We start from the raw sequence: 24,636 nt of genomic DNA on the forward strand, positions 1-24,636 counted from the left end.
TCACATCACATCAGCAACCCAGTCTCTGTCACCTCTGCATCCTGTGCAATGGCATAACCAGGCCAGGGGAAACAGTATGAAACACCCCATCTGCTGGAAGCGTTCATAACAGAACATTTTCATTTTTTACCTCACAAATTCCTGTTTTCATTTGTTGCAGTAATAGTATTTGCCAGTCTCCCTGGCAAGACACCCTGCCCTGAGCCACTTGCAATGTAAGCAGGCAAGATAGCTTGATGTGAAGAAGGAAAACAAAAAAGGACTTGAATTTTCTCACCCAAGGCCATGTGATCCTGGGTGGACAGAAAGCAAAGCAAAGCGAGCCAGGAGGTGTTCACAATATGCTGGAGCAGATGCCATCGGTTTTGTCTTAGGTTAAGGGTCTGCCCCGGGAAGCCCAGAGGGCTGTCTTGCAATCCCTGTGCATGAGCAGGGGCAGAGTGGCCGTGCTGCATGGGGAAGCACGGGCGTTACTAGGATGGCACTGATGAGGAATGCACAAATACAGCCTCCGCGGTAAGGCGATGTGCCGCTTTACTGAGCGGGAACCACAGGCCAATGCTGAAACTTTTAACAAGCATTATAATCACGGAGGAGTTCATTATATCTTGGAAGGAATCCATAATGAAATGACAAGCCTGTAAGTTTACTAGGAGAAGTGGGGGCAGGGGGGAGATAACATGCTCTACATAGGTAGTTAAATTTTTAATTGATAATAATTTCCAAAGGCATTCCAATGCTTGTTAACAATACTGTTATTAATAATGTCACTTCAGGTTCAGTCAGATATTCAAATGATGCATATTTGAATCAACATAATTCAGTGGGATGTAACAATAAATAGTCCTGCTGGCTCCTCTCAGTCAGCAGTTAGAACTTGAGCAAGGCACTAGCTTAATGGCTGATACCCACACTAGCCTTAACTAACTTTATGGATAATTTTCAAAATTTATTTTTTTTGTTTTAATTGAAGATTTTAAAGAACAGGTTCATACTCTTCTTGGTATTAGAGTAGCTCAAAAAGACTCACTACGTTTCTCTACTTTTTATCTATTCTTTCGTTCATCAGGGGAAAAAAAATCACCAAACGCAAGGGCGAATAGAGCAGCCCAAGCAGCTGCAGTCCGTGAAGGGAGAGCCAGGTGTGTTGTCTTTACACAGTTGGGACTGGGGAAGAGGCAAAGCCAAAGAGCTCGTGGGCACTTGCTGAGTTCAGCAAGCCAGGTTTACTTCATGGAACCTGCCGAAACTACCTGTGCTGCCAGAGCACATGCAGCGTGGAAGTGCAAATCACAGGGCATCTGGAGCAAGGGAATGTAACATGCCCTATTTTATTGTATTGCTTTCTCTCCTCCCCGGTCCCCTCAAATCTCCCGGCATGGAACAGCAAGCCTGCCCAGGCAACACCCCGCCTGAGCCCCTCCTGGTTAAATCGTCAGCCTCTACTGAGCAGCTGAGATCAGGGTGCCTGCTGCTTGCAAAAGAGTGAAAAAGTAATACTTTGTGAATATTAAATACTGGTTTTATGAGGTACAGGTACGAAAGTGGTAGCCTGGAGGGCTTGTGTGATTGTTTTCTGCAACTGTCCATGAAGAGCTTATTGGTGGTGACCAATGTCAGCAAAAGACATATTTGCTGAAGGTGAAGGTGCGTCTTCCTCCTGCAGAGAGCCAGCGGTGTCTGCGTCCAGCCCTTCCCAGCGGGGACAGGGATGGGGACAGGGGCCCTCCCCAAAGCTTTCCTTTCCTCTGCGCCAGGCTTGTTCTCTGGCACGCAGGATGGAGTAGCTGCAACCTCGTGTTTCATGCTAGCCCAGGGGCTGTCATTAGGCTCTGAGCACCCAGGCTATGTGATTGGGGCTATGCAGTGGGGTTCCCTGGGAGACATCTGCGCTTTGCAGCCTCTTTTCTCTGCCACCAAAACCTGCGAGCAACGGGATGTTATGAAGCGCCTGTGGAGCACTCTTGGAAGCTCCCCCTTGGTGCTTCAGGTAGCTCCAGCAGTTACTGTTTGCCTGACTCACGCTGTGTGACTCACCACCCATACACCATCACTATCACCTTCTCGTTCCCATTTCTAACAATTAACTCAGTAAGAGTCACAAGGTGGCACCCATTTTGTGGGATTTTTGCAGAAGGGGCCCGTTTGGGTAAATTTATTCAACAAACTAAAGAGCAGTTTAGTAACGTGGTGTCTAGTCATCCAGTTCCCGTTCCTTTTTTTATTGTCAGTGAAACATCACCAAGAACAACTAAAAGGCAATGGATCAAAGATTGCAAAGTCATAATTTGATGCTGCAGCCTTGAGAGCATGGTCAGTCACCTAGCTTGAATCCTGATGCTTTCTGTATTGGGCTCCTCAAGGGGGCTTGTCTGCTCCCTGGGGCCGCTCAGCCTGTGGAGGTGACGGCAGAGTTGGGGCTCCAGCTCCCCACTGCACAGCGAGCAGCTCAGCTGTGTAACAGCCCAAGACCGTGGGCACTCAGCTTTGTGCACCTCCCCGGAGCCCATTGTGGGCCCAGCGAGGGGGTGCCGGCCCACACTCGCCTGGGATGATGCGGCTCTTTGTGGTGGGTCATAAGGGCATAAAGCCATGCAGGAAATGTGAACATCTACAGATTCCTGTTTTGCTTCTTTGCTTGGGCTGGATAATAGTTTCTTACAAGCTTTCCTACCGAACAAACCAAAGCAGTCCATGCACGTATTTATCAGCAGCAGTTAGGGCAGCAGAATCAGGCTCACAGTGAAGTGAACTCAGATTTCTGTCAAACCTGAATGGCTTTCCATTTGGATTGGAAAACGTACAGTTTTGTACGCTGTGCTGTGGCCGCTGGTGGACTGCACCCATGCAGTGGTGGAATTCCCTTTGTGTTCCCCTTGGCCTGTTGCAAATTTCCAGCAAACTCGCCAAACACGAGGAGTTTGTTTCTGATACAGGAGTTCTCGTTTCATGGCAAGGGAAGAAGGGTTGTATGGCCCACATCTTGTCCCCTTAAGGACAGTGTGCTTGCAGAGATGGTCACAGAAGGCAGGTCAGGAACAGCGAATGTGTTTGCAATTGCAGAATTTAGTATATGCTAGAAAGCTGTAGCAGCAAGGAGGCACTTCTAGACCTAAGTTATTGTGTGGTTTTGGATAGTTAATTTAATAAAACCCGCTTTTAAAGTGTTCCCTGTTCTGAGAAAGAAAATCAATTAAACAGTGTTCATTTCTGTCTGCTTGAAGAGAAAATAATTCAAATTAGGGAAGCATATTTCACTGTCTGGGCTTCCATTCAATCAATAAAAATACATTTTTGGAGAAAGTTACAGCTCAGCATGACCAGAGACATCAGGATTGTACTTTGGCCTGTGCATACAATTAAGAACTGGTTTGAAAGTGGTGATGAGCCGGGAAGAAGGCGTTTCTGCAGGCAGACTTTTTGGGGCTCTCCAGTCTCTGCCTGGGACCTAGGAGGAGGTGCAGTTTATGCGCGTGCCAGAAAACGGGACAGGGGTACATCCCTTACCTTTGTGTTCAGCAGTGTGCTTCATCGCTTTAAATCCCGCTGTTTGCATGGGCTCCTGATCGCTGATGAACCTGTGAAACCACCTTCTTCTCAACTGCCTGAGCTCCGAGTTGCGGGACACGAGCCACCGCGGGCTGTGCCGCTGGTCCATGCCCGGCTCCTGCAGCGCGTCCATGCCCACCAGCAGCCTGGGACCAGGGCGGGGGTTTTGCAGTGTCCTGGGGTCTACAATCCCAACCCCAGCCATTCCGTCCGGCACGGGCGGGGCCTGATTAGTGGAGGTCCCACGCGAACCTTGTTGGATAACCAAGCGGGTCCGCTGTAGCAGCAGGAGGCTGCCAGCCATCAAGTAAGCTGCTGTGAGGAAGAAGAGCAAAAACTGGGTCCGACGGAGAAACTTCTGTAGCCTGAAGAAAGCTTTGGCCATGCCCTTACTGAAACCGGGCCCTTCACGCCTCCCGACGGGCCCCTGAATCTCCACCTGGCTGGGCGCTGGTTCCTCCCATAAGTTCAGCCCATCACTTCGGTGCCTGCTCCCGACGAAAAGCCTTCTCCCTGGTCGACTGCGGCAGAGAGAGCAGCCCGGCGCGGCACAGCCGCTGGCCTCAGGCGCCCGGCTGGCCGAGGGGCTCCGCTCGCACCCGGGGTGATGCCATTGTCGTGCTCTGCCAAGCTGCCTAACAGCCGATGCTGAAACATGAAATACCAAGGGGGGAAGGTTGGTTCACATCCAAAGAGAAAATACCCGTCATCAGGGTGACTTTCCCCCACCCACCCCTTTTTTTTTTCAGCTGAGTGTTGCTCCATCTGTTGCTTATAATTACGCACTTCAAAAACTATAATCCAATGAGAATGATTGATTAAGCAGAAGCTAGTTTCAGATCTTCAGCTTTACCTTAGTTTCTTTTAACTTGGAATGCACAAGAAATACCTTTATGATGAGGATATTTCTCTTGGGATGTTTGGAAAAAAAGTTCTTTATTTTCTTTTGTGAATAGCCGACATCTCCATTCTTTGTCACTGGCTGGAACAGGCCGCCACAGTATAGGCATCTTTTTAGGAAGGTATTATCAGATTCCTTCCTTTCAGCGAAACAGTAGCTAAGCTACAAATGCAGATCAGAGGGAAACAGCAGTGTGGGTGTGTGGGGAAAAAAAAGAAATTGCATCAACTCACAATAGATAAGATAATTATTATTAATCTCTTTGCAGCACAATAAAGTCAGGCTTTATGCTGGAAGGATATCTGGAGTTCTGTACTTAGAGCTGTGTGAGTTGCTGTGCATGTCGCTGTAAAAGAAACTAGAGATCCTGCTATTTTTTTAGTAGATTTCTATTGCCAAATATTGACCTGTAGACGCATGGACACAAACTAGTGAATGTTTGAAAAAAATTCATTTCAAGTTTCACCAGATATCTCTGGACTGCTTCTGAGCTTTGCAGGCTTTAGTTGTGCTGATGTATACTATGATGGGATTGTCTGGGCAAGAAAAGCTCCTTTGTGCTCTAGGGAACTTTTAACCTCCTGTAGCAAATAAAAGCTGGCATCTCCCCGTAAGTTCCTGTTTTCCCAGTCAATCACTTCTCTGTGGAGCCAGGCAAGTGTGGAGAAAAGATGCAGTGTTTTCAGAAAAGAAAATATTATGGCTTTTGCTTAACTTGCATTTGGGGCACACTCTTGAAATCCACAGTTGTGGCAAAGAAACATTCATTCGCTGTATGTATCGTTTCAGTATCTGATTTAAAGTGTTGTGGATATTCACTTATGCCTCTTTCTTAAATAGATGCTATCAATTAATTCTCCACCCATTCCCTTTTTCATTTAGTTGTGCAACTTCTTTCTATCTTAAGCAGCAATCAAAAACATAGCCCAAAACCAACTAGGCCAAAAAGCTCAGCTGAATCTTTTGTCAATTGAGCCTGAATTCCTTTTGTGTGACCTTTCAGCTTCGATTGCTAAACGGGGTTGGCACAAGGCAGGAGTCCCTGTCTTCTAATCTTACAAGTCAGGTGGTCTTGAGCACCTGATTTAGATGCTTTTTAAAAATTTTTTTGTTAAGTTCATGTACGCTGGTCTCAATTGTATAGGGATGAGTAATATCCAAAAATATTCTGTGTGTTTATCTCTACACTTTCTCCAAGAGCTCACTCTGACAAGGACTTACTACTCTCTTTCCACCAGTACCTGTGGATTTGTGAGTAGCCAATGAACTCAAGAGAGTGAGCAGGTGCCAAGGGCTACGAGCTGTAGCATGCTGTAGTAAATTAAGACCACTTTCTCCCCTGTGAAAGTTATCACAACTCCCTTCTGATCAGCTCCAAAGCCAAAGAAAATGCATTGATTTACACCAGCTGAAGAGCTGACCCTTAAAGTTAAATTATTGAAAATCTCTGATCAAGGTTGTGAGTGCTCAAGAATTACAGTAAAAGGGTCAGAAGTACCTAGGCAGATGAACAAGAAATTAGCCATAATTAGATACTGCAGATTGTTACTGCGCTACTTTATCTGAAGAAATACTGTCTATCAGCATAGGTATGATTTGATTCACTAGTTGTTCCTGACATGGGGCTGCTGGAAACTTGAGCTATTCCCAAAAGAGGCTGTCTAATCTAAAAGATGCATGCGTGTTAGCCATTTGAGATTCTGACTGGGAAATTACCATGCTCCTTACAGCATACAGTATTTTGAGGTAAGGCTTGGCCAATGGAGGAGGCAGCCACATGCCACAGTGGCCGGTGGCTGAGCAGACAGCACTCCGTTCAAGTTGCCATCCATAATGCAAAGGGATGGCCCTTCTTAAGAAACGCTGCTGCAGAGCCTCATCGGTGAGATGATAATGGCTGCAATCGCATAGGTATTCAAAAGGTTTAAGATTTTTTTTTTCCCCCTAGCAGCAAGATGAGGCTAGATAAATTTATCAGACTTGCAGTCATTTTTGCCCAACTGTAACTCAGGGTTTCATAGCTCTTTTGGTTTACTCACAAAGTGATCAAGTTACAATATCAAGAAATGCTTCGAGCCAAAGTTCTCAAGTGCGTCCAAGTCATTTGCATTGGAAAGGCAGTGCTGTGGCAGCCAGGAACCTTTAGGGGTTGCTAATAAGCAATGCCGAGAGTGGCAGCTCGGCTGGAGAAGGACCATCGAAGCCGTGTAGCGGAGACTGGGCATGTTATGCTTGAAACTGCACCAGTGGCCCAATTTAGTCCCTTTTAATGCCATGGTGTGCTAGTCCTTCAGTGGATTTCAGTCGAGTTTCTCCGTGTTATGGAGAAGTTATGTAAAGTGAGGCAGCTAGAAGCTGCATTGTCCCCATGACGAGAGGATCTGCCACTTGTCTGGGCAGCACGTGGCGATGCCCCCTCGTGCCTCCTCGTGGCCAGGTCTGGCCACCACCTGCCCAAATGATGCCTGTGCGGGGTGCAGCTGCTGCCTCCCATGTTAGCAGGATGAAAAGCCTACTGTGCATCAGCAGAACTAGGGTAACTGCCCAAGATATCGGACCTAATCTAAATGTGCAGCAAGCTATGCATCCAAACACCCAGAAACGTTTGGCGTTGCTCCTGTTACTCTGCCTAGTTTGTTTGTTTATTTATTTACTAAGGAGAAGCTGCTTCTCAAAAGGCTAACTTTGCCTTTGCCCAGTGGTTGAAAAAGTTTAAATTGTACAAGCCAATTTTACTGCAGTCAATATGACATATATAAATTACCTCCAGATGCATTCGCCCTCAGTACAGTTGCCATGACAGTACACTGTAGTAAAAACCAACCAAATAAATAAGCAGACTCTCCGCCCACAGCAACTGCTGCAAATGTGCAACTCAAAAATTAAATGTTGCTTTTTAGTGGGGAAATAGCAGAGAGTGCTGCTGACATAAAAAAAAGTAATTTGATTTTTCCATAAACTGGATATTGCAATATCATCGAAGTATGCCTAAAAGAATTGAAGTGCATCACTTTTGATGATGATATTAAAAAGGAAAGAGTAAGGAGGATATGAACTAGTATCTGGTAATAGAAAATGTATCATTTGTCTTTTTCATACATGTTTCACTTAAAATGAATGAAGTGAAATGGAAGAAAAGTAGAGTCTTCTGTTCCTATTTATCAGTTCTCACAGCCAAAGGGGGTTTAGGACCATATTAATTGAGAGTTGAGTTAGTCAGTAAAATCATAAAACGATAATTGAAAGGACTTTGAGATGGGCAATGAGAACTGTTAAACAGCAGGGAAGACCTCTAGGTGAAGAGAACAATGAAAGGGTTAACGCTGCAATTAAAAAAAAGGAAAATAATTATCACTGGCAAGGATCAGCTTTGGAGATGGTGAGTGGTAGTACAGAAGATCTGCTGGGTGCTGTGCCTTCAGCACGAAAGGATCCCTTGCACCACTAAAAAGGTGGTGCGTCTGGTGGCTATGTTTTTATAAAATGCATAATTATCTGGTTATTGAGGGCAAGAATTTGATGGGGTTCAGAAAAGCATTGAGTGATCTTATTTTATAAAATATGAATTTATTCACTTTACTAGTGACAGGCGAGTTTTTAACTGTTCAGAAGTCAGATAACCATTCAGTTGTTATCTAATTTTTAGCTGTTTTGGCCGAAATTTTTTGTCTGGAAATGTCATTAGAAAAAATAGTTCGAATTTTTTTTCTGTAAGACCTCTATATATACCAGCAGGACTGAATGCAGGGCTGAAAAATGCATCTTACCTGAAATCCCAGAATCTCAAAATATGAATCTGTTCTGATCTGTTTCCTTAAAAGGGCAATGCTGCGATTCTTCTCACTGTCTCTGGGAAACCCAACATCTTAAAAGAAAGATTCCTCTAAATCTGGCATGACTTGATCGCCAGTGGGTTTCCTTGGCTGGTAGCCAAGTTTTTGGACCACTGTCCCAGTGCTGGGGAATCCTCCCGAGTGCTGTTGCAGGTGGGTTATTTGTTTATTCAGGCTTCAGAGTGCGTGGTGCTGGGTGCCAGCTGTAAGAGATGCTCTCCCAAAGGTTTTGCACGAATCTGCAATGCTCGGACAAGGCATGGTCCTACCAGCACCCATAGAAAAGCTGCTTTTCTTCTCTGCAACTTTCCTGCAGGCCACTGCTCAGAGCCTGCTCCTGTGGGGTCTTGCCATTGCCCAGAAGAGTGGGGTGGCAGAGGCAGCAGTCCTTGAGGGGACTTAAGTGGTATCCTCTGAAATGAGCTCTGGCAGCCACGTAGCGCCCAGCTCTTCTGAACGTGTCCGTCAGCAGGCAGCCGCCTGTTTTCGAGGGGATGTGAGCCCCTGGTTGAACTCGCTGCAGACGCTAGGAACAGCCACTATGCCTGGTCAAGGATATTGTATCTCTGTAGAGCTCTATCAATATTTCATAAAAACGATGTGGTTAACAGGTAGGGGAACACCTGCACCACTGACATGACTGTAGGGAGCTCTTTTTGGAAGGAGGCAGAAAAGGTAGTTGTCCGCATGTGCTACTCATTTCAGACCACTCTGGAAATGTGCCCCTCCCTTGCTGTCTTTGCAATGCTGCGAGGTTATGCACAGTGTTGAGAAATGCCAGAGCACAGATTGTGAACTCAGCATGTTGCGTCTCAGAGTGCACTGACGGGACTAAGCACCAGACCTGAGGCATTTCCAATTTAAAGTGCTGGTTTTCTTTTAATCCATATTTTTCTTTCATTACATATATAATACCAGATTTGTAACTGCCACTAAAAAATTGCTATAAGGAAAAGCAGGTCAGTACCTTGCTTCCAAAATGATCTCACAAAGTGTGACAGAAGATGTCACACTAGGCAGCTGCATTAATATATTTGTAAAGAGAAACAGAAGAAAAATTGTAAAGTTCTTGGCAATTCTACTCTCCTAGCTAAAGGAGTAGATAGGGAATTTTCAAGGGAAGACTGAATACTTTCAGTGATGCTATGAAAGCCGGTAAAGGCTGAAGACACTAAAGAACAGAGCCAGACTTGCAGTTGAAGAGTTGTTCAGTTGAGGCTGTCCCTTAATAGGTTGCTCAATGCAGAAACTTAGGTCAATACTGCATTGACGGCTGCAGCTCATCAATAGTTGATCTTGTCTAAAGACCAGCAGGATTTTGCAAATTCAGAGTTCTTGGCACGGAAGCAAGACTATGTTTTCTATTGTAAACTGAAGGAAATTGGACTCATGAACACTATTTTTAGAAAAATCCATCCGTCTTCCACATTCCTCCTCTCTTTTGTCAGCTTTCTTTGAGGACAAATGTAGTCAGTTAGGACCTAGCTGAAGGATTCTGGCTTGCAAGCCTTTCTTTTGGATACACACTGCCATTTTCTTCAGGCTGTTTGGAAAGTCAAGGCCAACATATACTGCATGAATGCACATAGGAATAAAAACTCTTGAGAAGCCGCAAATTTAATGTTGGGATCCTGGCAAATATTTGTAGTTCCCTTTATTCCGACAGCTAAAAGCACCGTGAGTAACCCTGAGCATCTGCCAGCGTTGGTCCTGAGACAATCGACAGCAAGCGCTTCTCGCAGCTGTACTTTCATATGTGGCCAGAGCCATCTCTTGAGTTTTGAGAAGGGGGTTATAAAGACGACAAAGCTGAGCTGTCTGAGCTCTCCCCTCATACCTCGAGTGGAATTGACAGAGAAATTCCACATTATCCCAGTTTCCAAATCATGAGATAAGAGAGAAAAATGAAACTGTGGATCACATTTGTGTGGAAAGCAGCAAATGCTAAAAGTAAAGCTTAAAAGAAACATCCTGATGCTTTACTGTCTTAAGCCAAAATCCGCTCAGATCAAGATATAGGTTGATGCTGATGGATTTTGGCTCAGGTCCATTGTTACTTTTTCTACGTTCTTAAGAAAGTGTCATATAGAATTGTCTCACTAACTTAACAATGTAATTTAGGTATTTATGCAAAGGAAAGAAAAAGAGGTGATTTCATAATTGCATCACCTTTCCTAGGATATTCTTTCACCAAAAACAGAGGAAATTTTCCATGAAGAATTACTATAATATTCATTTCCTTCACCAACTTAAACATGTACTTTTCTGTGAGATAAGGTCTATGGAATGTAACCTGATCGTTGACCTTTCTGGCAGTTACAATGCAATGCTCAAACGAGACCCATCGAGAATCCAACAACCTGGCCTTCCCAGAGCATTTGGCTTCAGATGGAGAGGCAGAAACACCCTCCAACTCTGGCCCTGGGCAGGCATTCCCCCTGCGCTCTTCCAATAACCCTGCAGACGAGGCTTTTATCGTAGCCACCGTCCCAGCAGCGCGAGCTGTCCTGCACGGGCAGGGCCAGGAGACAGCCCTGGCGCGGCTCAAGCCTCGCACAGCGACGTGCCACGTGGCTCCAGCAGCCGCTGCAGCTCGCGATGGTTCTGTTGCTCTCCAGTTTTCTCACCCCTGCCCTTCCTATAAGGCAAGTGGAGAACTCAAGTTGCTCTTCTTCCTTGTTCCAAGGCAGGATGTCTAGCTCCAGCACGTGTGGCTGAGGATGAGTTAGTGCCCGTGCTTTGCTCGTGCAGATCCTGCATTGCCCTCCATGTGAAACACGCCACGTCATTCAGCTCTGCTGCTGGAGAAGTTGCTCAGGGTTTGTATTTAAATATGATAAAAGGGTTTCTTCCCCATCTCTTGCCAAGTCACCTCCAATAATTGGAGAATAATTTGGCTTTTGAATATTTCTAGAAACTAACTCTTCCACCCCTTTCCCATCAAAATGAAGCTTAACATCTAGGGATTTTCAGTGAAGTAATGAGGTGCCCAATGAGACATAAGTGAAGGGACCTTCAGCCTATCCTGACCACTGAAGCTCCGATGTGTCATGCCATCTTCCCTACCAAAAGATCTGGCCTTACTATCTGGGCTTTCAAAAGCAGGAAGCGCTTCTTCAAACTTACAAAGTTTTTCTTGCTAGAGGATGGATCTGTGCTGACTCTATGCACATGCCCCCTCATGAGCAACTCTCTCCTGACACAATGCTGCTCTGAGTCTTACTTTAAGCACAACATAAGGTCTGTCAACAAACTAGAAATGAGGTAGAAGCACCACAATTTCTTCACATGCTGTAGTGGCAAACATTGCCACTTGAAAGGGCTTTCTAGCAAGTTTGCCATTTCCTCCCTCACCTGTCCTCCCTTCTCACACTGTGTGAAAAGTGCACTTGCTGCAAGATGTAAACGGATTGCAAAGTTGTCCTTGATGCTGATATCATTTTAAAACTGTTAAATAATGATGAACTGTGATAAAGCAGAAAAAAAATTTTATGCAGAGATAGCAGGAAGATGGAGAAAAACTGTATAGTCCATAAACTAGTCAAATCAAGTTGAATATATACTAGTTAAAAATATACATGATATCCACTGTATACAATATGGGAGGTGTTTTACAGCTGACAGATAATTTAGCTTTGGAAGTGAAAGGCGATGTCACAGAACAGAGCTGCAGCCTGAGGCTGGAGAGTCAGTGCTAACTTGTGCAAATTTGGTCACAGCAGCTCTTTCACGAGATATTCCACTGTTTTGAGAGCAATTTTCTAGCATAGGTAGGTGTAAATCCAGGCAATAATTTTGTTGGTGAATGCAATAGCCTATGGTGAGGGATGCAGAAGAGCCTGCAGAAGGCAGCTGGTCCAGGAAGGCTTGTTGTGAGACAGAGTGCTGACTTGGGAAGTGTTCCAGTGACAGCTTGTAACAGAAAGCATACCATGGCGATATGGTATTTTTTCCATTAATCCAATACTTTTTACCTAGCTCAGTGATAAAGTAATAATCAGGAGGTCTGATTCCATGCCAGTATGGAAAAGATGCAGACATATACATACTTACATTTTATATGTATACATACACACACATATGTATGTGTGTATGCATTCTGTACATAGAGGGATGTGTACTCAAAAGATAACATACAATCTGCTGTCACCATTCACTGATAAACGGAGACCTATGAGCAAACAGTATTCTTGAACCTAGAAAGTATTTTGATCAATAATAAACCATTCATGCATAATGTACATCCCTTTGATATTAAGAACTCAAGCACCCAGCAAATGATGCTTTATCTGCAATTTCCAAAAAAACCAACATAGTTCTGTGGCTATAGGCTGAAGTTTTGCAAGAGACTGTTGTAAAAAATGCACCCTATATTGATTTTTCTCTCTAGCCCTCAGCTAGAGATGAGATCTTTTCCTGTGTGCAATGAAATCTACTGGAATTAAAATAACACGCAGATCTGTAACTAAATCATAGGTATTTAAAAAGTGTCTTTCATAAACCCCTCAACATCCAAATTCCTGCAACATCCACCTACTAAAAATTGTTAGTCTCTATTTATTTAGCACAATGATGCTTCAGAAACTGTTCAGAGAAGCTGAGCATTCTAGTCTGCCTCACCAGGCTATGTGACATAAACACACACTCGCATTATCCATGCCTACTTTTCAAGTATAATGTTTCCTGGATGCTCAGAGAAGGGCATCTCTAGAGCAAACTGCAATCTTTATAAATGATGCAGCTAAGCCTCGTGTACTTAGATGCCATGGATAAATTTAATAAATCAAAGAGCCATTCAGACTGCAATGAATGTTAATACCTCAGCCTCTGCAAAAAGTTGTTTGGTTATTATTTGTGTCAAGGCCAGCTGACAAACAGCTTGCAGAAGCAGATAATGCAACTGTATAAGAAAAAGAGGAAAAAACTCACCTTTCTTTTATGGTCGAGGAACTCCTGTTGTAGCCAGGCAAAGTCCTAGACAATCCAGTGAAACATTATAAAAAGCTGTAATGCATATCTGAAAAGCTGAAATCCTGCTCCCTCTGCCCTTCCCCACTAATCCTTCTCCTGCCTCCCGCTTCCAGCAGGCAGAGCCCTAATCCCCCCGAGCACCCCTCCGTGCTCTGCTGTGTCTGCGCCGCGCTCCGGTCCCTCCAGCTGTTTATATCAGTAACTAACCCAGCCGCCACGCACATGCTCCCTGCTCACTGCCGCCCGTCGCGGTCCCTCGCCGGGGTCCCTGCGGCTCACCGGGCCGGGGCGCCGGGGTCCTGCGCCGTGCAGGGGCTGGCGGGAGAGCAGCGCTCCATGGCCTCCTGCGCCAACAGGCAGGATTGAAGCAGCCTCAGCGCTGCGCTGCCAAAATCCTCAGCCACAGTCGGTACACCCGTGTTTCGTAACGCTCCCCCTGTTCGGGGAAACAGAGCCTCTCCTTTACATCTGCTTCACGGAAGAGCTCTGCAGCCTTCCGCAGCTACAGACGTTTCCAGACCTACCCATACATTCTATCTGTCTATATATTTGTCCAAACGCACGGGTGGCTGCATAGGCAGATATCTAAGTGGCAGCAGCAGCAGCAGCGTGAGACCTAATGCGATCAGCTGAACGGATGCTCCTGTGTTTGTTTCTCGGTGCCTCTTCCCACTAGGGGCAGATCCCTCTGGAGCCGCTCCTCTGGAGACCCAGACCCCTTCCCAACAGATCCAGAGGGTCCCGGGAAAGCGAGTCCCTGGCAGCCTCCCGGCACCAGCTCGGAGATTTCAGGCAGCAAATTGTTATTCTGGGCACAGGTGGATAGAAGTAAATTATTTATAAATGTGAGAGCTGAAAGGCAGTTTGCTCGGTGTCCTTAGGACTGCCTGCTTTGCTCTGCTGTCTTCACTGCACGTACGGACTCCTTTCTGCTACTGGTTCACACGGCGATTGATCCATTTATAATTATTCTTAAAGCATCTGCATTTAAATGGGAGTAGGCTGCACGCTTGTGACTGCGTGTGGTTTTGAAGCACCCCATAGTCTTTGCATATTTAAATGAAACCTGTGGAGATTTGCCTCTTGGAGCCAAAATCGGATGCAGTTATGGGGACCCTCGTTTACTTCCTCTGCTGAGAAGTGCGGGTCAGTAATGTCAGACCGAACACCTGCCTGGCTGTGAGAAAGCAGCACTCAGGGGTTTTCTTGGATCTGAGAGAAAAGAGGGAATTCAGATGCCACGTGGGGACTGATCCTGTTTCACTCCTCTATGCTGCGCAGTACTTAGCCCCGCAGGTTTCAGTGATGCTGCATACGTGGATCTCTCTCCATACAGCACACCCTGTGAGTGGGATCTGAACTGCCCACGTGATGCTAACACTGCTTAAATTACACTTGGCTTTTCCATCTCCGCACAGTTTAGGAGAAGAGGGACCTGGCTGTTTGTTTCAGATCTCTGCACACACGTTAGCTATTTTCAAAATACTCTAGTTGTGAAGCAAACCTGGATTAGCAACACACACAAAGACAGGAGCTACAGACTACAAAGACGGGAGCCATAGGCTAATCTTACTTGTTCGCCACCTTGCAAAAAATAGCGCAGTGATGCTGGAAAGGTTCAATCTTTAGCTGGCACCAGCATCAAGGGATGGATTTTACCACCTTTGTGTTTGCATTGCCTTAGTTCCATGTGAGTTTCTTGTCTTAGACATATGTAAGCAAACTGTGCTGTGCCTGGCCACTGGATTTGGCAGTTTACTTTTTCCTTCCTTTTTTGAAGGCTGTTTTGTCTTCTTGTGTTTTGCCTTAAAAGCAAACAAATGCAGGAACTTGTTTCTGGCTACAGAATATGGGAAATAAATTGCAAAAAAATCCCCAAATAATTGCATGGGAAATAATGACCATAATTTGGTCATGGCAGACCAAAAAGAAGGACTTTGCATTTCTGCTTATTGCCTTTCAAGGGTCAGATACTGAACCCCCAAAACCCTTTTGCAAGCAGCTTTGGCTGGGCAGCGGTCAGGAAGCCTTGGCTGGACGGGCAGCGGAGGCCCCTCAGCTCGCCGGCGAGCCGGTGCGGGTGCTGTGCAGCGGGAGCAGAGCACAGGCTGCTGCCACCAGCACCTAGCACCTGGCAGCGCCTCTTCAAACGGCGACCGCGGCGCTTTGTGCCTGGCCCCTTTGTGTGCGGCATTTCCAGTCCTCCGTTTCCAAGGGGCGAGGGGGGCGGGCGAGGCAGGCACCGGCACTGAGGGGGACGGCTGGGACATGGGAGTCTCCTTCCAGCTCTGCCCCTGAGGCCCTGGCGACCATGGGCAAGCTGTGCACCTCCCAGCACTGCGTGCCTCGTCCTGCTCTTCGCGTCCCTTGCCACGTCCGGCTACGTGCCGCAGTACTGTGAGCGTGTACTTTGGGGCTTGTGACAAAATTTAAAAATATAAAATCATAATAACAATTGCAAATCCCTTTAGCCGTAAGATATGCGTATCTTTGTCTATGAGAAAAAAAATGCAGTTGCTGGCAGAAGATCCTGCTATGAACAAATTTGCAATAGCTGCAAATAGTTTTCATATACAGAAATCCAGGAAGGATTTCAAGCTATTACTGCATTCACATAAATCTGATGATCCTTCAGACCCAGTAAGATGTGAAAATGAACAGCTAAAATGCTTTTGCTCTTAACAAATGTTTTCTGGGACCTAATGTATTGATAGGGCTGCAGTTGTACAGTGACTTTGTGAATTTTGGTTAACGGAGAACCCTGAGACTAAGCAATGTAACATTCAAATTTTAAAATACTGATGACTGGAGATGTATTCTCACCCTGAGAAGTTGTGCATCTGTTAGACTGCAACCCATCCAACCTTTATGTGTGCATACAGCTTTAAGGCTGCAAAAGTCTGAAATTAATTTAATTTTTCTGAAATTAAATTAATCAAATGTTTAATGTAATGACATTTTAAAATGTTATGCTGGGTTGGGGCCTAAATCAATAGAATTACAGGAATCTGCCCAGGTGAAGCAGTGGCAGGAAATGAAGCTCAGCATTATCAGCGAGAAAAATGATGCTGAAAATGTACCAAAGTCCCAATTCACGCTACAGCGTATCAGCAGCACGACACGTGCACCCATGACGTGGCATTGTTTGGTGCTGTAGCCATGAAAGCAAACCTCCCCTCCCCAATACCCGCACCAGCAAAGAAGCCCTTTCCCTGATGCACCAGCTATGAACTGAAGGGGTGGCTGAACTCTGCCAGGAACCACCCGGTGCCGGCGGAGCTGAGGCTGCGCTGGAGCGCTTCCCCGAGCAGGCTCGCCGGCGGCGCGGGCAGCGCAGGTCTCTGAAGGTGCGTGTGGGCAGGAACGGCTGCTCGGGACCTTTGCTGCAAGACTGAGCGCCAGCTCGCGTGTTGCATGCTTCTGAAGGTGTTGGCGAGACCTGCTCGGCATTACGAGAGTATCCCAGGGGCATGCTATCACTTTGACGTATGAGCTGTTTTCACAGATTTGACATGAAAACAACTACTATCGTTTGGGGGTCTTGCAGCTGCTCTGCTTTGATTTCTGAACTCAGGCAAAGCCCAGACAAACTGCCAGGTTTTATAAAACATCAGCCCCGCTGCACTTCAACACCAGCTTGTTTCCAGGATTTTGTGTACAAAATACTACGTGGGGGCTGGATTTGGTGCAGCCATGCTGCTGCCATGAGGTGACCCGACCGAGGGGCTTCCGGGCTGCAAACAGCAGTGTCACGTCGCTTTGTTCAAGACTCAAACCAGCACCATTTTGGGGGGATCAGCAAGGAAAATAAAGGAAGGGTAGGGTTGTATCCCAGGGCAGATGGCAACATCCTCTCTCCTGAGATTATTGCAGTGGAGTATTTTGGGGTGGGGGTAGGAGGTGCTCTGTGTCCCCTGCTGATGCTGCATCACACTGTACGGAGCAATCGTGAGAGTGTGCCGTCGGGGGGGCATGGCTGCCCTGGCCCCTCGGAGCGGGCACGGGCAGCAGCAGCACGCACAGTGCTCTGCTCCGCTCGGGCAGAGTGCCCTGTGTGGCTAGGAATCTAGAGTTTTCCTGTACGCAAAGTTTGACTGATTTAATTTAACTTCGTTAAAGCATGCAAAAGACAGTTTTAAAGCTTGCTTTGTTATTTCAGTTTAGCTTGTCTAGTGAGACTAGATAAGAAGTTGGTAAACCCTTTGGACAGGGTGATGTTAATAATCACAGGGAGCTGTGAAATCTCAGTTCTGTGAAGATGGGAATTATAACGTAGTTTCAATAAACAAAACAAGGCATTCATAAATTGAAGTAAGGTTGTCCACATAAGGTTTACAAAGGCTTAATTAAGTCAGCTGAATTAAATTGATGTATACTTTTACAAAGCCACCAGATTAGATGCCATAGTAAAGTGCTTTCCTGTCAGCATAGTCAGCACTGGTAAGACCTGCATCACATTGAACAGTTTCTTTTTTAACAAAAAAAAAGTTACTATTCTGTGATTAAATAATTAACAAGTCTCTAGTAGTACCATCTAGCAACTGACATTAATTTGCTCTCTTCTTACCCAAGGGTAACAAATTGGGATTAAATCCATGGTAGCTTTGGGGAGGCCATTTTAGCAAGTATACTTTGCATCTTTTGCAAAATATCTATGTATCGAATCTGCGAGGTCTCCTTTACCTTTCGGTGTGCTGGTACTTAATTTTTTTGTGTATGTTGCAATTATCTTTCATTCCACAGTGCTCATGTCAGCTCTGTTTTGTTACTAATCTGCTATTACATGGAAAAAATAATAATCAATAGAGTGTTCCAGTTGAGTAAATAGGATGCCAAACTCTGCTTTTTCTGTGCCCTGATGTAAATTTGAAGTGATTCCCATAAAGGTAGTGGGAACCACTGCAGATCTGCACCTCTGTAAATGAGAGCAGGACCCTGCCTGGTAAACCTGGGAACATGGAGGTGGATGTCAAAAAACATGAAGCTGTTAAAAAAAAAAAATCAGGAGGTTAAATGTAATGAAAGGTTCTGTGAAAACGCTGAATTTTTTGGTAAACGGAAAGACAGCTGAGATAATTGACCTCTATATGGAAACTGTGATGCGAAAACTGGGGGTGGCCATAGGAATCTGAAGGTCTTTCGCAAATGCTCATCAACAGCACTTTAGTTTTTATAATCCAAGAATATTCAGGATACCAGTTCACCAACATCTGGATTTCAATTAAATCCTAAGAGGCAGTACTGTTTTTGGCATCTTATCCTGCCTGTGCATCTAACCTAATACTTTATTTCACATGGCTTCAATAAAAAGTAAGTGAGGACTTTCTAGGACTAGGAATAGAGCTCTGACCAGAGAAAAATAACTGTAGAAACACTCTGAACTGGGAAAATCATCTGAATTTTGACAAGGCAGCTGACTGAGGAGGGCCCGTTTCTGCTGTTGGTTATGCCAAATTCTACTCTCAAACATGGATGAAAAAGAAACGCGGCGTTTTGTCTAAGACAGTGGCCATTGACTTGAGGGACCTAGGCTTAGTTCCTAGCTTTGCCATACACTCATCATGTGGTCTTAAGGTGTGGGGTCTAAAAGCCTTAACAGGGAGACTTCTGGTGCCTTTTACAGATTTCAAAGAGAGATGGAAGCCTAAATGCCCTTCACAGTCCTGGCCATAATCTCTCCACTCCCCAGTTTCCGTCTGGTTAATAATACTATTTTTCTCCCATTCCCTGGGGAATTTTTCCATCCCTCACAAGGAGCAGAGGTTGATCTTGCCGCACGGACTCTGCCTCAAAGCTGCGAGATGATCACCTCTCTTTAATCCAGCCTGACTGGAGGGGGTGCTTGTTTTAATATCTTGTTCATGGTTGCAGTTTAAATGCCTTAAAGAGAAATATCTGTTCTGTGTTTGAAGTGCTAACACAGTCTTGAGTATGGCAAAGTCATCACTCTGAAAAGTGAGCACGGAAAAGCCTACCTGAAAAGCTTTAAGGTGATCGTGAGTGATGGGCCTTCAGCATCCATCTGCATTAGCTCTTGTGCCACCACCTTCCGCTCCCTCAAAGGGGACTGCTGAGGATACCTACTCTTCAGAAGGAGAGGTTAAAAATACGATGCGCAGTATGGGAAGAGGCATGAGTGGTGTTTATTATGAAGAATGATGTGTGAACATTGTTTCACGTGTTTTCAGACTCAGACCTACAGGACATTATTCTTGTTTCACTCGCACTATTTTCTCATCTGTGTCATCCCATTGTCTACAGAGAAATTGTACCTTGACAAGACCCATGTAAGTGCCTGTTGCAGCTCCTATTAAATTAAGAGGGAAATGGATCAGAGGATTGTAAATTCAAAGGACGATCTGATGTTTCACATGGCAAAAGTAGTATAAGAATGAGCAAAGAAAAGGAAAACTAGGTGAAAAGCTGAGCAGGATGCAGACATGGAAACACGGTATCTAATGACACTAAGAGAAAAGGGGCAAAACTAGGAAAATAAAGCATGTATGCATTATGGTCACGTAAAATCAGTAATTTGATGGAATGAGTGGTAGCTGGAGGCATTCTGCATCTGAGTAAAATCCTGAGCTCTTTCTTTCTCTGCTTCATTGTTGCACAAAATACAGTGCAGAAATTACGAAATGAGTGGCATTACTTTTAGAATCCTGTTGTGGGAGCACTTCTTGTGCTAAATGACTCAAACTTTCAGTCACTTCAGAAAATAGGCTCAATTGTAAAAGGTAAGGATCAGTTGAGGAAGGTGGCAGTTTTTGCTAGTGTGGTTTCAAGAAGAAACATCCAAAAAACTGTGTGGTTTCATAAATGAATGTAATGTAGCAAATAGTTTTCTGGTCCTTTTTATTTAATAATCCTAAATACTCAGGGATTAGGCATTCCATGTAATGCCTACCTACAATTTTCAGTTATTTCATGAAATGACTGAGCAAAACAGCTGTTCAGTGCAATGGTTGACAATGTCAGTCTTTTTCCAGAATGACTGCTTTCGTAACATAAATGCCATATTATGCGTAACCTAGGGAAAACTATCAGGTCTAATACAATTACTGGCAAAATTCCCAATGATTTCGGAGCGCCCAATATGTCAAGTCCCATGCACAGAGCATTTGTTGAAGATTGTGCAGATCAGCGAAGAATCTTATGCTCTTAAGACATCTCTCAGAATTTACTTCAACCGTGAAAAGAAAGGCAGATGCTAAAATGGTGCTAATCTGTATAGCAATACTGTGTGATTTATAACAAGTGACGCTGTAGCATAGGGTGTTATGCTGTTGCATCTGATTCAGGTAATGATGGAGTGTGGTTCAAAATGGTGGGAAGAGGTGCTGGAAGGTGCAGCACAAATCAGCCCATCTGGGTCTGGAGCCTCCGGCTCCAGAGTTTCCTCTTTCCTACTATCATTGCTGCTAAGGTGGGTCGTCGTTTTGGAAGCAGCTGATATCACTTTGCACTTTTTGGGGATCTGAAAGGACAGATGCTGTTCCCAATAACAAGTGCTTGAAGAAACAACCCCTTAAAAGATAAATGAACAAAACAAAAAGGGTAACATAAATGAGGGTCTTGAACACATTCCTAGTGTCTAAGTGGAAGTGAAATAACATTCAAAAATACAAGAGACATAATAAAGGAAAGCCAAGTTAATTTCCAAATTCAGGAGGGATTTGAAAGGTGAATGTAGACTTTCAGCATAAATAAGGATTGCTGTAACTATAACTGTTCCTATTGCTCGACTTCCAGTTTATTAGAGACTGAAGTATGCTGTGAAACAGGAACAGGTAAATATGATGAGTTTTGGTCAGGATGTTGCAGGCCTAACAGTCATTAAGATTTTGTTTCTCACCTTTAACATAACATCACATAAAACGGTGAGAGGAAGCTTCAAAATAACAAAAAGTGGCGGTGGTTCTTTGCACTGTGTGTAATTAAGCTGTGCAGTTCCTTACGGCTTCAGTAATCATCACCTAGTGCTAGCACAGAAATGTGGGACTGGTATGATTCAACTGAAAATGGAAAAGGTTTGCGGAAAGCAGCTACTTGGTGCGCATTTTGGGAATAGGCTTGCTTTGAAACGAGTGGGTGTGGGGGGAGTGCTAGCAAACTGGTGGGAGAGCGGGATTGTGTAGCACTTGTGCAGGGTTTTTTTCCCATTTCAAACATTCTGAATTTGTTGATGTTCCCTTACTTCAGGCATACATTATGTTGTGTTACAGTTTTTGTCATGTTTCCTTTACACTCTTATAAGTTCCACAGATATTTAAATATTTTTTGAAGAAGTGCCAACTACACAGATGGCAGTTGCACGTACTGCTGCATAAGAAAGTATTGGTGGTGTGGTTAGCATCCCTGGGAAAAGAAATGCAACTGGTGGAACAAAAATTAGATGACGACATGGCTTTTCTGTATGATGACGAGGAACAAGACAGCTAGGTGTTGTCAGTGGACAGGAGAGGATTCAAGGTAATCAGCTGCAGGTACTGAGCAGAGTAGATAGGCATGTGAACATGAGTTCTGGGGTAGAATTTATTGTTACTTTTGCAGTAAAAATCAACATTTTGCTGATCTCTGCTGATCTTTGTGCTTGCAGCTTCATGCAAAAGCAACAAAACTGAGGGTTTTGCGCTGACCATTAAGAGATGATGGTGATGCAAAGGAATTGTTTCTAAGTGGCTGCTAAAGGTAAATTTGCTAAAAGCACCACTCAAAGATTCGGACCCAAAGAACATAGTAGCCCTTCTGGTTGGTAATGTGTTGAGCATATTGCAATATGTGTGCAGAAACGGTTTTATATACCTGTAATCTTTGAGGTGATTTGATTACGATTTGGGGAGTAACAACCTTAGTCATAAGAGATGGTCTCTGGTTTAGCACTTCCACAGGACACAGCTATGATGCAAGTTACTGGGCATTTAATGTCTGTATTCTATAGGAAGCTGGACTAAATGGTCTTCATTCTTTTTGACCTCAAAATCTGTGCAACACTTCTGGTCACATCTCCTGTAGTCCTCTCTGTTCTGCCCAGGCGTTTCTGTTGGCTCGTGACGTCCACCTTCCCTTGCCTCAGTAAAAGTACTTTAACCTACTGGAGTGGCCACGTATCGGGGGAGCTGGGGGTGCAGAAAAGCTGCAACCCCCCTCCCCCGGTTTGTTCTGCAGTGTCTCTCTACCAGGACCAGCAGTGCCGGCCATGCCAAGCCTGGCAGGATCCACCACTGCTCCACAGTGTGTGTCCGGGCCCCGGCCATGCTGCATCTCCGTGCTCAGCCCGCTGGTCCTGCTGTGGCGCAAGGAACGGAGCCAGGGAGCAATGGCAAAACGCGGAGCTTGGCTCATTGGGTGTCCTGGTCTTGAGTGCGTAAACACTAAGGTTTGTGAAGGTACACGGACTAGAAGAAAACAGCGTGTTTGCAATCATGCTGTGTGGAGTGCTTCCTGCTATTCAAGTGCCTTCAAATGTAACTCGAATGTATATTCCTTCCTGGTATTGTGTGTCTAACTGTGGGATCCCTTTGTGCTGAGCTCAAGGGAGATGGACAGCCGTTGGCCAAATCAGCTTACTATCTTTGTCCTTCCTGAGTGTTTTTCAGCCTCAGAAAACACATTTAGCTTAAAATACTGGTATTTTTCTGAGTGGTGCCTTTTGATGTTCTTGACCGGTATTATCGTTTAAATGCAGCTGTTTGTTGAAGAGAAGTAAGGCCAATGTACCTGTAGTTTCACCAGCACCTTGCGTCACTGCTGTCTTAGTTAGGTATGCAGTGAGTCCTGCACCACACCAACCTCTTGAGATGTTGCCTCCCCTCCTCCCATTCAGACCCAGAGCTGGGTTTGAAGGGGTGCTTTATTGGAGCTGCTCAGCCAGACTGTGTGAAGGAATAATGTAGCTGATAAGACCTTACATTGCAGTAATCACAAAGCAACACCAGCTAAAGTCTTCAATCAAATAAGTCTGTTTTTGTTTTCTGCTTGGAGGCTTGGTCTTTTGACAAGTGTAAAAAATGTCTTGTTCTTTATTTTTAGTGGACCACAATAAACCTGAGTAGATAGAAAGTCACCTGAGCCATAAACATTTGAATGTCTCCAATGTCTGCCTATTTCATAAAATAGCAGCACCAGTGCCTCTCAGATACCTTCGTAGCCTCCCTTTCAGATTCTGTAGAGAAAAGTGAGGTTGTTAGAGCATTAGATCGGGGGGGTTGTCCAATGCTGGCTGAATCATTCATTATCAGGAACTGACAGCAACAATTAGGGAGCCCCGAACACCCAGCACAACGAAGATCACACTGATTCAGAATTTAAATGAGAGTACAGTGGATACCGTACAGTGCTCTTTGCAAGCTGGCCTTGCAGTTAACACTCACCACCTTTTCTCAGCTTTGAAAGGAGAAATAGTTGAGTAATGGCAATTAGTCTGCTGTCTTCGGTGCCCATGAATTAGGTTATTGTCTGGCAGCACTGTCGAGTTGGCCAGTTAGGTTTTCTGTGGCAAAAGCTGCCCCCTCCCTCCAGTTTTAAGTGCATCACAAACAATAAACATGGCAAACCGTCAGAGGTGAATCAAAAGAGTGAGGGATCATGAAGGAAGGACAAGGGCAACATGGTAGAGAAATGTAGGAAGACAAATGATAGAGAAATAGTGAACTGGAGGTGCTAAGTTAATTTCTCTTGTAACATCGGAACAAGCAGGTGTTCAGCAATGCTCAAAGTGAGTTTCAAGACTTAAAAAACTGTTTGCACATTTGCCTGGTGGCACGCAAAGAGAGTGAAATATATCTATGTAAGGAAATAATAACCATCCCATTAGTGATCGTTAACAGAATGAAATAGAGTAGTACAGTAAAACCTTTCTTTTCTCAGTTACCCACAACACGATTTTCCTGTGCACTCAGAAAGTCTGTGCAAGTAGTCAGCATCAAGTGACAGGATGCTGAATTGTGTGGACAACTGGTTTATGTCCCCAGTCCTAATGTTTTACGTGATGAATAGAGCAGATGTAGATGGGCATTTTTGGTATTGGCACCCTCAGCAGTCTCGTACGACATTTAATCACTGTCGTTCTGCTGATACTTCAAGCCGAGACGTTTGAACCCAGACCTCAGCTCCATACAGCTCGGGGGGCTTGGAGGTGCTGCCAGGGAGATGTTTGCGGCAGTGTGAGGCTGTGAAGTTTCGGGGCCAGATCTCTTCACCAAATGGGTGGAAATAAAACCTCTCAGCTCTTTGTACAGCTTGGATATAAGCTTAGATTTTTGCCAGCTCAACTCATAGCCTAAATAAAGCACATGTGCCTAATTCTCATTTAGAACAGTAATGGAGATAACGAAACAGCTCGTGGATTAGATAAGTGTAATGATATCCTTCTCTGGAGTT

At 44.9% G+C, this 24,636-nt stretch overlaps 1 protein-coding gene across 3 annotated transcripts in view; it reads right to left on the bottom strand.

Moving 5' to 3' along the window:
• WSCD1 (WSC domain containing 1) overlaps positions 1 to 14,190 on the bottom strand; it is a 34,296-nt gene extending 20,106 nt beyond the window's left edge. The window contains exons 1-3 of one of the 3 annotated variants that reach the window (XM_075169100.1): positions 13,477 to 14,190; positions 13,213 to 13,257; positions 3,508 to 4,197 (exon numbers count right to left, since the gene is read on the bottom strand). In XM_075169100.1, the coding sequence (XP_075025201.1) occupies positions 3,508 to 3,934 (427 nt within the window). In that variant the 5' untranslated portion in view covers positions 3,935 to 4,197; positions 13,213 to 13,257; positions 13,477 to 14,190. Of the gene's footprint in view, positions 1 to 3,507; positions 4,198 to 13,212; positions 13,258 to 13,461 lie in introns of all 3 variants that reach the window. The other 2 variants (XM_075169098.1, XM_075169099.1) reach the window with 2 other exon arrangements.
• Between the last annotated feature and the right edge of the window lie 10,446 nt (positions 14,191 to 24,636).

This window comes from Calonectris borealis, chromosome 19, assembly GCF_964195595.1.
Source record: "Calonectris borealis chromosome 19, bCalBor7.hap1.2, whole genome shotgun sequence".
In the NCBI taxonomy this organism is placed as follows: domain Eukaryota; kingdom Metazoa; phylum Chordata; class Aves; order Procellariiformes; family Procellariidae; genus Calonectris; species Calonectris borealis.